The sequence below is a fragment of the Choloepus didactylus genome, chromosome 2 (genome assembly GCF_015220235.1).
Source record: "Choloepus didactylus isolate mChoDid1 chromosome 2, mChoDid1.pri, whole genome shotgun sequence".
NCBI lineage: Eukaryota > Metazoa > Chordata > Mammalia > Pilosa > Megalonychidae > Choloepus > Choloepus didactylus.
In genome coordinates, this window is record NC_051308.1 from 88,040,785 (window position 1) to 88,056,433 (window position 15,649).

Below are 15,649 nucleotides of genomic sequence, written 5' to 3' on the forward strand. Positions count from 1 at the left end.
ATAGTCATAAACCACATTTTTTTACTAATTTTCTTCTATATGTGATACCTATTTTTCTGCGTTTTTCAGTGATAAAGCCTACAATGATATTGTTGTGCAGCCACTATTGTCTATGTATACAACATTGTATTGGGTCCTGTTAGTGAGTGTGAAAATTTAACCAGTATTTTCCCTGTTTGCATTCTTGTTTAAAGGACAGCACAAGAGAGAAACTCCTATAGAGCACACATTTTCTTCCTTCAGAGATATTAAAACCACCAAATCATGAACATACACAAACAGTTACTTTAACCAGGTAAACATTACTGGTGTTTCAGGACCAAATAGATAAAATAAATTAATACGTTTTTTTTTTTTTCTTTTTGTTCAACACTGTCAATGCTTTTCAATGTCTGTTTCTTTAGATTCCTCAAGAGTTGAGAGCTGAGAAGGAAGGCCAAGGAAATTGGGAGAACAGAGGTGTAGTAAAGAGGGCTCCAGTTCCTACCTGGGCCTTAACTGGAATAGCTACACTTTAGTCTGTTTTATTACCTGAGTTCCAAATAAGTTATGGAAGGGAGACTTCGTTTTAAGTGTTTCTGTTACTTTTTCTCAACTGAGACTTTTATTACTTGTTTTTAACCACTGATATTGTGGCTTAATCCAGTGTATAGCTACTTGTGTGACTAGAGAAATAACACAATTGTTTGTATACCTTTTGTGGATTGGTGACAGAATAAAAGGTATATAATTTCAGGCTAAAAGTAATGTGTCTTTCTAAGGTTTTATTTAGTTTGGCAGCAAGGGCCTTAATTATATATGGTAAAATATAAAATAAGCAATGAAAATTTCCAGTTCTTTCTCAGATGATGAACAGTGATCCAATGACCAAATGCAGAGTAGATGCTAAAAAAAAAAGGCTTTCACAGTATCCCTTTGTGATTGTATTGTTTAACTTATACTTCCTTGTTCTCTCTTTCCAAAGAGTAACTTTCAGATCTCAAAGGGGTATATTGGCATATCCTCAAAGGCTTTTAAAGAAGTAAAAAATGATACAATTATTATTAAAATTAATAATGAAAGCTAGATGAGTTAATACTAGTAATCAGTAAAAATGTGTATTTTTCAGTAGTCAAAAGTTATTTGCCCAGCTTAAGGAAAACCTGACAAGGATTTCCCCAACTCTTCTTTTCCTCCTAACCCCATCATGGTGCTATCAAAAAGTCTTAGGATCTTGAGAACTTTTAAGCTCCAGGCAGCTGGGAAGAATGAAAATAGAACTCAGGATTTCTGAAATTCACTTTCATCTCTGATTGGCCATATTTTATATAGACTAAATCTGCTTCCTTTGTGTCTCTAGCTTTTTTGGAATAGTCTAGAATGTTCGTGTCACAGACTATATTTAAATCATTGACTCATTTGTAATACTTTTTTTATTCTTACTTTAGTAAATGTAATTAACTCTTCATTAAACAGTAAGTTATTCAATAAGATATTCCCATATCCATTCCAAACAAAAATTTTACCCTATCATTTTGGCATATCAACAACTATTACTTTATTAATGATGCAACAGACTTTGATTCTCTTGTTTCCTACAGGAAAATTATTCTTTGTACTGGAAATTATTCTGTAATATTTACAGAAATATACAGTTAGTATCCACTTTTGGTTAGTGCTTATACACTTTAGGCATTAGGAATTGATGTACACCTTAAAAATCAACACACTTGCTTGTGTTCCTAAACCAGCAGTTCTTTTCTGTTTATTTCAGACAAAACAATGAAAGGGCAAATGCAGTCCTTAGTGATAAGTGGATAAATTTGTTTGTTTACCTGTAAAGCCCTGGACTGGTAAAGAAAATTAAAAAAAAAAAAACATTCCTACATAAAAATGGATGTGTAAACACAGCATAATAAGTAACATACCTTTGTGACAAGTTTCATACAGATAGTTCTTGCTGTATGCACTTGAATCATAGGTACTTGACCTTTTTTTATTCTTTCCTATCGGCATTTCTTATCAGCATTTAAATGTGTAATTCACCAACCTTTGAAAAAAAGTAAAGAAAGCAAGAGTGCCTCCCTTTGTACACTTCACAGTTCACTAAAGTCTGGGTTCTCCTCCTACCTTTACATGGAAATTATTCTCACCAAGATCTACAGCAGCCTCCGTGTTACTAAATCTAAGTCCTTCTCTTCTTGATCTGTTAATAGCATTTAGGATAGTTAACTTTTGGAAATCTATTCTGTCTTGGGTTCTAAGATACCGTACTCTGTGATTTTCTTCATGCCTTTCTCATCTATACTTCTAAGTTGTCTTTCTTGAACTGTCCCTTAAATATTGGTATTATTTGGTGATCTGTCTTCTTGTCACTCTGTAAATTCTCCCTAGCCTATTTTATCCATTTAATTATTCTGTATAGCTAGCTGGCTCCTATATCCTATCACAAACCCACACTTAGCTCAAGAATTCCAGGCACATATATTCTACTTACTGGAAACCCCTACCTGAGTGTTTGCTTTAGTTTTCCAGGGCTGCTATGAAAAATACCACAGACTGGTGAGCTTGAAAACAGGAATTTATTGTTCTCCAATTTTGAGACTTGAAGGTCAGTCTCTGCCTCCATCACATGGAGATCTCCTTCAGTCTCCTCCTGAGCTTCTTTTGCCACTGTGTCCAGTTTCCTCGGCTTGTAAGATCTCTAGTCACTTTGGATTAAGGCCACCCTGATTCAGTTTGGCCATAACATGTCCGAAGATTCTGTTTACAAATGAGTTCATAAAAATCAGAAAAAAAGTTAGCCCCCTGCCTAGACCTCTTCCAAACTTCTCCAACTTCATCCTCCATCACTCTCCATGCCATTCTCATTGTGCTCTAAACATGGGTCTTCTGCACCAAGAAAGCACCACTCATTTTTCCATTTCAAGGTCTTTTTGAGGTTTCTTCTGCATTAAACACTCTTCCCCTGGCTCCTAGCACAAGCCAACTGCACATTTGTCATGTCTCATCTTAAAAATGATATCCTTAATGAGGCCTGCCTTATTACGCTATTTAGAGGAGATTCTTTGATCATTCCCTTTCCTCTGTCTCATTGCTGTCGCTTAATACAATCTGTATTTATTTTATTTACTATATATTTGTTATGCTTGGCTTCCATGCTTGAGTGTAAGCACCACAAAGCAGGTCTTGCCAATCATTGTATTGTATTCCCTCATTGTATCCTCTACTGCTGCACATAGTAAATTCCCAATAAACAGATGTACTTAACAATATTATTACTAATATACATTGCTTAGAATGTGATAAATGGGGGAAAAATTGCTGCCTACTTTGTTTCCAAAAGTATTAGAGTATAAAGCCAAAGTTAGATTTGGATTTCAGGTTGTAAACTTTTTAAGTTCATAGGGCTATGGGTGAGGAACGGTTTCAGTTAGGCCCTTTAGATTTCAATTTTTTTTTTCAAAATATTTCATTATGAGCCGCTCCTTTTTTAGCAGATGGAATTTTTATTGTTTTTCTAAATGTTCCTATGCCCTAAAAAAAATTGTGATTACAAAATGTAACCAACTGTTGTGGTAATGACTTCTGTTTAATTGGAAGGAAAGGTTATAATTAGGCAGCATCACCTCTGTTGCTGAAATAATAGTAAATAATTAAGTAGCTAATTTAGTACTGTTCTAGTTTGCTAATGCAAAACACCAGAGATGGATTGGCTTTTATAAAAGGGGTTGTATTTGGCTACACAGTTACAGTCTTAAGACCATCAAGTGTCCAAGGTAACACATCAGCAATCGGGTACCTTCACTGGAGGATGGCCAGTGGTGTCCGGAAAACCTCTGTTAGGTGGGAAGGCACGTGGCTGGCATCTGCTCCAAAGTTCTGGTTTCAAAATGGCTCTCTCCCAGGACGTTCCTCTCTAGACTGCAGTTCCTCAAAAATGTCACTCTTAGTTGCACTTGGGATACCTGTCCTCTCTCAGCTTGTCTGGAGCAAGAGTCTGCTTTCAACAGCCGTCTTCAAACTGTCTCTCATCTGCAGCTCCTGTGCTTTCTTCAAAGTGTCCCTCTTGGCTGTAGCTCCTCTTCAAAAGTTCACTCTCAGCTGCACTGAGTTCCTTCTGTTATGTGAGCTCATTTATATGGCTCCACTGATCAACTTAGACCCACCCCGAATGGGTGGGGCCACGCTTCCATGGAAAGATCTCATCAGAGTTATCACCTACAGTTGGGTGGAGTGCACCTCCATGCAAATCCAGTCAGCACCAAAACATCTGCCCCACAAGACTGCATGAAAGAATATGGCTTTTTCTTGGGGGCATAATACATTCAAACCAGCACAATTACTCAGCAACACTTTTTCTGAGCAACAGTGATTGATGCACTGGAGTTGGCCAGGAGGCTTACAGGAGTGTGTAATACAGGTTTTCCAAGGTGAATGCAACTTTACGCTTCATCTCAGTAATCAAATGATCCTTTCACTTCCTGTTTTCCTTTGCTTTCAACTTTTCACCTCTGATCAAGTTCTCTTTCCTTTCTGTAAACTTAAGTTTTTACTTTTTGAGATGCTAAAACAAATACCATACAATGGGTTGACATAAACAATGGGAATTTATTGGCTCAAAGTTTTGAGGCAAGAAGAAGTCCAAAATCCAGGTGTTAGCAAGGCAGTGCTTTCTACTTGAAGACTGGCACTCTAGGGCTGGCTGCAGGTGTTCCTTGGTCCTTGGCTTTTCTCTCACATTGCAGTAAACATAGCAGCATCTTCTCTCTCTTCCAGGTTCCATTGACTAATAGCTTCTGCCTTTTCCCTGTATCTTCTGTTTCCAGTTTCCTTTGCTTATAAGGATGTCAGCCATATTGTAGTAAGTCCCACTCTCATTCAGTTTGGGAACAGCTTAACTAATAATTTCAGTCCTATGACAAATATGTTCACACCCACAGACAGGGATTGAGAACTGAACATGCCTTTTGTGGGGGACATGATTCAGTTCCCAACAATAAGTTTTTTTTTTCCCTTTTCATCTCCACTCAAAACGTAAAGATAAAATGCTAATACTATTTATATTTTCAGAGAAAGTAGCTTAAAAAAGTGAATCATTTCCCTCATCCCAAAGTTTCAGAAGCACAAACAGGACTGAAACTTTCATGAAAGATTAAGGCGGCTTTTTAGCTTTTCTGATTTTACAAAAGTTGAGTTTTCCTTTATAACAGCTATAAAAACAGCTATATTTTTGGCAGTGTTTTACCAAAAAACAGCAGATACTTTCATAAAATGGCCTTCATAGTTATTTTCCTTGTACTGTAGAGGTAGTAAGAATGTGTGTGTGCTCATGTGTATTAAATTTGAATATGCTTGGAAATTCGTTTTATTCTACAACCTATGCTTTCCTACAAAAGGATTGTACATATATTAGGAGGTTATAATTATACCATCATTAGGCTATGAAAGTTCCTTTTTGGATAAATATATAAAATATTTTCTTAGATTTCAATTAAAATTTTTTCTCTAATTTTAACTTTTGACATAGAGGTTGGAGTAGTTTGTAGCCCTCATAAAACATCTCAGTTCAAAGAGAATAATTTATTATTAATAACAGACTTACTGTAGGCTAAGGTAACACAAATTAAATTAAAAATTATGTAAGGAAGGGAACTATAGCAGGAAGTAGAACTTTCAGTTTTGTTCATTAAAAAAGGAAGCTTGAACCCTTTATTTCCCTTGTACTGATCCGTTAAGAATAATTAAGATACCATAGATAGCAAAAAGAAAATTTTATATTGCAAAATTATTTTCCAGATTATCTTTAACGCTTCAGGGCCCATCATTTCTAGTAGTTTTTTCTTCTTCTACTCCAGTAAATATCTCAACCTATTGTCTTTTCTTTCTATAATTACATCTTTTTGGGGTTGGGGTGCAATATTTTATATTGTATTTCCCCTAGCCATAAAACAGTTCACATTCCTTTATAGGAAAATTTGAGTCCCACATTCTCTAGAAGGTGTTATCTGATTGGTTAAGATATTATGGCAATCATTCCTTGCTTTGAGAGTACATAAATGAGAAAAAAATGAAGGAAAGGAGGGTTAAGATTAGCTCTCAGTTGAAATATATGAACATAACCATTTTCCCTATTTAGGGTTTATTCTCCCTTCTGTTTTGGCTACTGTCTTTCTGTTTGTGAAAATAGAATTGCTACTTACTATATTTTAGGAATTTGTAAAATATTTATTTAGTTTATTCTATATCAAAGCTCTTCAGTAGAAAATGTTTTGTTTCTGCATTGTCCAATATGATGGTTCTAGCTTCATGGGCTATTGAGCTCTTGAAATGTAGCTGGTGTGACTGAAAAACAAAATTTTTCGTTTTGTTTATTTTTAAGTAGTTTAAATTTAAATAATCACATGCCGCTAGTGGATAATATATTGGACAACAGTTCAAAATCATCTTGATCCAGTATGGTTTGAATCATTGCCTCCAAATTATTTTGTCTTACAAGTCAGCTGAAATTTTTGAGATATATTCTTTTTAATCAAAAAGACTGTTTAAAAGGGAATATTAAGAAAGATTAAACAATATTTAAAAGTGTTCCTTTCACTGTATATAACTGGTCCCTAAAGAGAAAATCAGCCCTTTAAAAGTATTTAGTCTGTCCCTAGAATGTTGGCATTTATAGTTTATTTTTATAGATGGTGATATTATTGACATCAGCTTGTCATTTAGCACTGATTTTTTATGAAGAATGAAGTATTGATTAATCTTGTTTGCCTGAAAAGAGTATTTGTGGAATTTGGTTATTTGGTTATTTTCTGGGAATTGACATTTAGATGTGTAAAAAATAAAATGTGTTTGTGTTATTCTTAATGATTCTGGCAGTGGTATAATGTGGTTAAAAATTTAAATAAACTCTTTTTACAGTGACAAGGCTATGGTGTCATATAAATAAGTAATCATATTTAGCAAATAAATATTATATGCCTCCTGATGTGATGCAGTAGGGAGGACCATCACCTACCTATATGTTATTCTTGCCAAAAATATTTAACCTGAACGTAATAATGAGGAAGCATTCAGACAAATTCAAATGTGTAGAGCATTGTGCAACACAGCTGTCCTAAATGTTTCAAAAACAACATTATGAAACTGTTCTATGTAAGAGAATAAAGAGACATGGAAACTAAAAAACAACCTAAATAAATAAATAACTATTCAGGGCATTTTTAAAAGAACAACTGAGGGGATATATGAATATAGGATGCATGTTAAATTATTATTATTATAACAATACTAATTTTCTTGAGTATGATATAATGATATTGTATGTGTATGTATAAGAAGTCTTTTTGTTTTAGAATCTAAATGCTAAAGTTTTTTTAAGGGGAATTATCCTGATGTTTGAAACTTGCTCACAGATATTCAGGAGATAAAAATGCCTATGTGTTTATCAAGAGAAGCAGTTAAGCAAATAATGCAAAGTGCTTACAATTGGTGAGTCTAGATTGAATGGTACAAGGGTGTTTGTTGTGTTATTCTTTCAGATTTCCAGCAGGTTTGATGTTTTTCCAAAATGAAAAGTTAGAAGGAAAAGAAAATAAATAAATAAAAGTGGGATCGTACTGTAACTCCTCAAATTATTGAGAGATTTTAAAACATAATGGTGATAAATTAGGATTATTTCTTCTCATGTCAGAAATATAAGGAACCCCCTCCTTTATAAAGGAAAGAAAATTATGTCACCACTCACATAGTGAACTGGTTCTGATCTGCAGGTCATTTTCTTTTGTGATTGCCTTCTGTAGTGCCCTACACCATATAATAATTCAACTTTCCCACAGTTTTCTCATTTCCGGTAACTGTAAAACGTTTGTGCAGTACACAGTGACATAATTTAAACTTTACTTTATACCTTCATCTTTTATGTATTACATTCTTTTGTATTTTTTATTTGTGTGTGATAATGTAGCATATTATTACCTTGTACTGTTTAAGTAAATTATTTTAAGCTTATAAAATAACTTGAGAAATTAAAGACTTATTTTATGAATATGATTTTTCAACTGGTTATTTCTGCAAAAGAGAAGTTTAACCTTTATAACTGGTAAATTTAACATAAGCACAGCAATTGAACCAGGATAATTTTTTTTCCACTTTTACTTTAGCACATGCCAGATTTTAAATTGAAGCTATACATTTGTACCTCCATATTAAAAGCTAAGTGCTGTCACTTATGGTAACCAGTTGACACAAATATAGTAGTAAACATAAAGGCAAATGTTGGAAATGGTCTTCCATAGCAGCAACAAAAATACTGGCAGGATTATCAAAGTGAATCAACTCTGATGTGGAAGCCTTGAAAGCCAGCATCCTCACAGCTGTTACGTGGGGAAGACTGGTTTTTGGGTCTCCTATAAAAGTCTATTCCCAGAACATTGGCACTATTCAACCTGATTTACCACTCACTCAAAAAAGTCTTATTCACAGTGTTGCTGAAAATAATCACATACAATTTTTTAACATCCAACTGTGTAAATCTGAAATGCCAGTTGATGCAAACTAAAGAGCCCAACCAAAAATATAATAGGGATATCTGGGCAACAGGGCATCTTAAGGGGGCTTTGAAAAGCTCTTACATGTCCATGGGAATGTAGAACGATGTGCAAATATTCATGGCTGTGTGAATATCCAGGAGAAACTGGAGAGGGCCCCAATCACTCACCTCTGACTGACCTTGACACCAAGTGTAACCAGGAGGAGAAATCAAGCCCCAACACATACATACTTTAGCAAAGGGTGGAAGATACAGTACACTGACTCAAGGTATTTAAGGAAATATTCTGACTAATAAGCTATACTGATCCAGGAACAGCTCCATATACAGCCAGACTTAAAAATAAAACCAACACAAAGATTCCTTATATACAAAATCAAAAGTATGGTCCCTGAAGGAAAAAAATTGATAAATCTGACCTTATCAAAATTCAAAACTTTAGTGCTTCAAAAGATATTGTTAAGAAAATAGCAAGAGAATGGTCGAAAAAATTACAAAACATGTCTGAAATAGGAGCCTTCATACTTTACGTAGGTAGGAGTGTAAAATGAGGCAGTCAGCAATTTGTCAGTTTCTTAAAAAGGTAAACATAACATTACCATGTGTCCCAGTAATTACATTACTAGGTATCTACTACAAAGAATTGAAGACATATAGCCACACAGTCTTGCATATGAGCGTTCATAGCAGCATTATTCATAATAACCTGAAACTGGAAACAATTTAAATGTCCATCAACTGGTGAGTGGTTAGAGGAAATGTGGTACATCTTTACATTGGAATACTATTCAGCAATAAAAATGAGCATGTTACTGATTCAGGTTAAAACACAGATGAACCTCAAAGACATTATACAAAGTGTAAAAAGTCAGAAAAAGAGGCTACATATTGTATGAAATGTCAAGAAAAGCAAGTTTGTAGAGCATTATGGTTTCCTGGGATTTCAGGTGGGAATGGAGATTAACTCTAAATCTAAAGACATGAAGGATCTTATTGGGATAAGTGAGAGGTTCTAAAACTGATTTGTGGTGATGGTTGTTCCACTGGGTAAATTTAATAAAAAGCATTTCATTTTTCACTATATACTTATAATGGATACATTTTATGATATATAAAATATATCTCAATCTATTAAAAAAAAAAAAGCTTGAGTATGAAATACAATTATTTACCATTATGGTTATCCAGATGAACCATAATGTTTATATTACTTTTTTTATAATGCCATCAAAATGTAACGATGGAATTCTAATTCCAGTTATTTTGAAGCTTCCGGTATCAGAGGAAATATCAGTGGAACTCCATTTCAGACTGACATGTGTGTGTGTGTGTGTGTGTGTGTGTGTGTGTGTGTTTATATTTTTATGCAAGCATATTTTCCTAGACTCAATACAAACACAAAACAGAAAACCCGCAATATCTTCCTTATCTTTGAAAATTATTTACAGCCCTTAGTTTTCTGGCATTTGACATTATTTGAGAAACATGTTGATGAAAAACACACAAACCAGCTCAAATTAGCTTTATTTCTCATCTCTTCATTTACTGCAATTTTCTGTTTGTTTTCTTTTCTTTTAGATCACTGTGTCCACTACTATGATCTTCGTAACACTAAACAGCCAATCATGGTATTCAAAGGACATCGAAAAGCAGTCTCTTATGCTAAGTTCGTGAGTGGTGAGGAAATTGTGTCTGCGTAAGTATTACCCTCTTCAGGGACTGAGCTTAACAACAGTTCTGTCATCATTTATACATTTTTTTTCCTTGCAATTTTATTGAGATATAGTCACATCCCGTACTGTCATCCAAAGTGTACAGTTATTCACAGTGTCATCATATAGTTGTGCATTCATCACCACAATCAATATTTGAACATTTTCATTACTCTGAAAGAAGTAATAAGAATAAAAATAAAAGTAAAAAAGAATACCCAAAACAAACCACCCCCAATTATTTATTTACTTTTTTTATGCCCATTTTTCTACTGATCTGTCCATACACTGGATAAAGAGATAAGATCATTGTTGGTGTTTGTGAAGAATAATACTGGGGTGTACACACTTTCTCTTAAATAATAGATTTTTGTAACTTGTTTAATTAAAATAGATGTACATTGTAGTCTTTATTGCTCATGTGTTTGTTATTTGTGAATAAAATTTTGATGATAGTGAGGTTTCATGTAGCTCCCTTATCTAACACTCCTGAGTTTATCACATATGAACTTCAGATTGGATTTAAACTGCTGGTTCTCTTCTAAGAAAAACATTTAATATAGTTGACACAAGAGAATAAGAACCATTTTATTTACTGAAGTTAATATGTTAATGTATATTTATCTCAATTTCAATACAGTAGTAGAATTATTTTTGGTTTTAAATAATATTTTGTTAACTTATATGCCGGCATGTTATTTGATCTCCTTATGATTTCATGGTGAGTTTTAAATATGTTTTGAAAAGAACTTTCTAAATATAGACTGCTTATACCGAACAAATGTTAGTTCTTTGGAAAGCCTTCTGAAATAGAATTATAATTCGATCTTTTAGTTGTCTTTTATTGTGTGGTTAATAAGATGTTAATGAAGTAAGTAAATCTCAGTTGCTAAAAAAAAAAAAATAGTTGACAAAGCTTTTCTACTAGCAGAGGCAGCCTTTTCTTTTTGTTTCACATTTCGTAGTTCTCTCCATTTTACAGTACCCTAGTAAATACCCCTTCTTAATTTCTCTCTGACTTTTCCACATCTACTATTCTTCTGAAGCTTAGTGTTATACATATTATTTGACTTAGTTTCTTGTTTCTCTAAGGAGATTATTAATGCCAATGCCTTAAACTTGATACCTCCCCCTACATCTAGCTTCACTTGGCTGCTGTAGATAAGAACTTGGTTATTTGAATTGATATAGTAAGGTGATTTAAATTGATTTAGCCAGTAACTTTAATTTAGTTACCTAAAAGGGAAAAAAGAAAATGAAAACTGGACTTTCCAAGTAAAGTTAATATAGATAATTAGTTCACAAATTTAAGTTAGGTGGTAATCAGTCAACAAGTATCCCATCCTTAGAATAATTGTAGACAGTAAATAAGTAAAACTTTATTCAAATTCAAATATAGATGGTAGATTGTATGATAAAAATAATTTTCTTCAATTTCAGAATTATAAATGAGGAATTAAGTTGACAGTTAAATGTCTATTTCATTGTGTTGTAAATTGGAAATGTAGATTAACCATATTAATGTGGATGTGTCATTTATATTTCCACCTATCTGTTTTCCTTCTTAGTTTATATAAATCATGTTGATTTTTTTTTCTTGGATGTATTTGGACCCTAGAAATATTTAGAACATATAAAATTAATCCAGAAGTGCATTTGAAATATTAAAAAGTGATATATCATATAAACAAATAAATTGATAATGTAATAAAAATTAAAATATTGATATAATATAAATTAAAATATATTTAAAAATATAGACAAAAGCATAAAGGAATATTCAGTGCAACATTGCTGAGCAGAAAAATTAAAACAACATAAATGTGTATTTAGGATGTTTTGTTGAATAAATGATCAACAACAATAGAGAAATAATTAAAGAGTTAGGAATTCAGCTTCTGAAGTCAGGTTGAATCTTGGTACTGTTTACTAGCTGTGGCATCTTTGAAATGTTCTTTACTTTCTAAACCAGTTTCCTCACATATAAAGTGAAACTAATAATAGTATTTGATTTATGAGTCTTTAAATAAAAAAGCATGTAAAATATTTAGTGGGATGCCCTGTTCAGTAAATGTTAAGAGTAAGAGAAACCATGACTTATTGTGTAGTAATAAATGTAAAACTGTTATAAAAGATGTAAAATAAATTGTTGGATGGCAAAAAAAGGCAGTTTACAAAATATATATAAAATGATCTAATTAATGTAACGAAAGTCAGAAACAAACACTTGGTCTTTTGTTAAAGAGAATTCTAAGACTATATATGAAGGGATTGCCAGTGATTTTTATATCTAGTTATTTTTTGCTAAGTATTGCATTTGCGTATTCTTTCAGTAAGATAAACTACTTTATATTTACCAGTGAATCATTCATGATGTCCCACCACTGTAAGAATGACTAAACTGAAAATAGTTCCTATTCATTATAGCTATATAATTCAGTATTTGAAAACCAAATCAAAGTGGAACAAATGCATCAATGAAATTTAATACAACTACCAGTAGAGCTCTCATTCTCTGATTGTGGTGGTATGGTGGTAATGATGCCTAACATTTTTGAGCACTTCCTATATGCCAGGCACTATTGAAATCATTTTAAATAAATTAACTTACTTAATTTTCATAATATCCTATAGTATTCATGTAATCCTTTGAGGTAGGCATCATTGTTTTTCACTTTTAGCTAATGAAAAAACTGAGGTCAGTGAGGTTTCATAATTGTCAAGATCAAAAGTAAATTTTTGGCTGACTGAACATTCTAACTCAGACAATCTTTCTCCGTAATATGCATTCTTAATCACTAAACTGGATTGCGTCTAATTAGTAGTGATGAGTTTTAGGCTTTAAAATCTTAAAATCTTCTAACTTTTATGTTTACCCCAGATCAACAGACAGTCAGCTAAAGCTGTGGAATGTGGGAAAACCATACTGTTTGCGTTCCTTCAAGGGTCATATCAATGAAAAAAACTTTGTAGGCCTAGCTTCCAATGGAGATTATATAGCTTGTGGTAAGTGAAATTATGTTTTTCAGGAACTTTTTAAGAGGTATCTGTCAATAAAATTCAATTCACTGGAAATAGACTACATACCAAGTCAAGAAATGGTCTGTATCCTCAGAAGGTAGCGTAACAGCTTGATGATGCCTCAGAACGATGAATTTTCCTAAGGTTGTACTAGATGAAGCATTAGTCCTTCCCTCCTTTATTGAACACAGGCCCCAACGACATGAAATAGCATAACATTGTTAAATGTGTTTTCTAATTATTTTCCATTATAGCCTAATTTCTGTAGAAATTATGTAAAAGAAAATATTAATTTCAGCTAGTAAGAATCCTAATTTTTGAGACATTATTTGTCTTCTTAAGCTTGATATTTATTTCCCCCTATCTGGTGATGTCTTTCTTTAGCAGTCTGTGTAGACTTGTTGGATAGTCTGTTTGTATAGTCTATTCTAAGGCTTTTATTGTTGATAATTTATATAAATCTAAATCAGAAGTAGAAAAATCAAATTTGAGACTATTCAAATACTCTCTTGTATCTAATGCTGGCATATAGGAACATTCATCAGTACTTTTAAATGACTTGGCCTATATTCAGTAAAACTGACCCCTTCCACATGTATATGAGCCTAAGCCCTGCCAAAACAAATCTCCTGCACAGTTATCCAATCTTGCTAGGTTACTCAAAAATACAAGTTTCTAGGCCACTGATCTAATTAGAGTAGTGCCTTTGTTGGGGAATGGGAAATAAGTTTTGTATACTATTAAAATGCCTTTGTACCTGCTACAACTTGATTTTTCTCTAGATGGAAATCTTTTTAAATATAGTTTAAGATTCTAGCTATAATAATAGATTTCTGGTTCTATTGTAGACCTCTGCTATAAATGATTTCATATAGTAGTTTCAGTCTAAAATTTATGAATATTGCTATCATTTAACAATTTGATGTTTCTTTGGATTAGTAAAATGTAGCTTTTGTCTATGAAGCCTTTTTTCACTTGATTCCCCAGGGAGTCCTGTGAACTGATCTTTCAAATTTGACCGTAAAAGATTATTGGTCTTCGAGCTAAAAATTTGGATAATAATAACTGTATGATTTTGAATTCTCCCATTCTCAAGAAATATATACTGTGACTATTACTATTTATTTTCAGGAAGTGAGAACAACTCTTTATACCTGTACTATAAGGGACTTTCTAAGACATTGCTAACATTTAAGTTTGATACGGTCAAAAGTGTTCTGGACAAAGATCGAAAAGAAGATGATACAAATGAGTTTGTTAGTGCTGTGTGCTGGAGGGCACTGCCAGATGGGGTGAGTTTGCATAGCTTTTGCTTTTCTACCTTGGTGTCTGTTATAATGCTTTATGTTTATTTATACACAGTTATATATTTTTTAAGTTTAAAATATAAATTGATACACAATATGCCTTCTCTTTTTTGCTTATATTACACTGTCAAAGCAAACAGGCATTTTAGATAGTAACTGAAATGTCACTAAGGGAAAAATGTCATACACATTGGTGTCTTTCCTTTGTGCCCAGGGCATTTTGCGCGTATCTTTGTTATAGCCATTATCACATTGTCTCTTTAGTATTTGCCTCATTTAAGACTGTAAATTCTGTCAGCACACTGTGTCTCTTTTTCCTTAATGGTCACATTTAGTAGGTGCTCAATAAACATTCATTTGATCTGGTATTTTTGATATAAAGAAGAAGGTAAAGGGAAATGACCTTCATCTAATTAAATATTATTTAAATCTAATTAAATACTACATTTAATTAAATACTATTCCAGGGTAGAATTGTTCTCTACAAAATACATTTATATAAGAATATTTAAACACTTGTAATTGTTTGATGGGAAAGTTGCCTTCTAGGTTGTAAAAAAGTTTCCTCAAACTTTTCACTTGGTAGTCATACCTTCTAAAGTATAAGCTTTCCCATAAGTTATTAATTGTTTAGACTGCTCAAAAATACAGGTTTCTAGGCCACTAAGTACACATTAGTCATTCATTGTTGTTATCTTTTGAAAAATAAGTTTTTGAATTCTTGGTTGGTTCTGTTTTTGACACAAAGATTCTGATTTGATGAGTAATTTAAGATATCTGCATTCCAGGTACAGTTTGATTTAAATTAGATATATTCCATTGCTGTCATGTTTAAAATCCTGTGGCTCAACTTCCAGTTGTGGTAATGACAAACTAAGTAATTTGGACCAATGTTCCCAATAAAGTGGGACTAGAAGAGTTGGACCAAGTACATATATTTTAAAAAGAATAAAAATTTTTGAAAGCATTGAAGAGCAAACTAGATAGAGAAAAACTTCAAGACTAACAGTGTGAGCCTAGCTTTTGAATATACTTCAAATTGCTCTTCCCTGAGAGTATTTGCCAGTTGTGGCAGGGTGGCT

General features: G+C 32.9%; 1 protein-coding gene across 1 annotated transcript in view; it reads left to right on the forward strand.

Annotated features, from left to right (window-relative positions):
• The window catches only part of COP1 (COP1 E3 ubiquitin ligase), a 301,460-nt gene that overhangs the window by 238,363 nt on the left and 47,448 nt on the right, over window positions 1-15,649 (forward strand). The window contains exons 16-18 of the mRNA XM_037825287.1: window positions 10,106-10,223; window positions 13,121-13,245; window positions 14,392-14,552. Coding sequence (XP_037681215.1) covers window positions 10,106-10,223; window positions 13,121-13,245; window positions 14,392-14,552 — 404 coding nt within the window. The remainder of the gene's footprint in view (window positions 1-10,105; window positions 10,224-13,120; window positions 13,246-14,391; window positions 14,553-15,649) is intronic.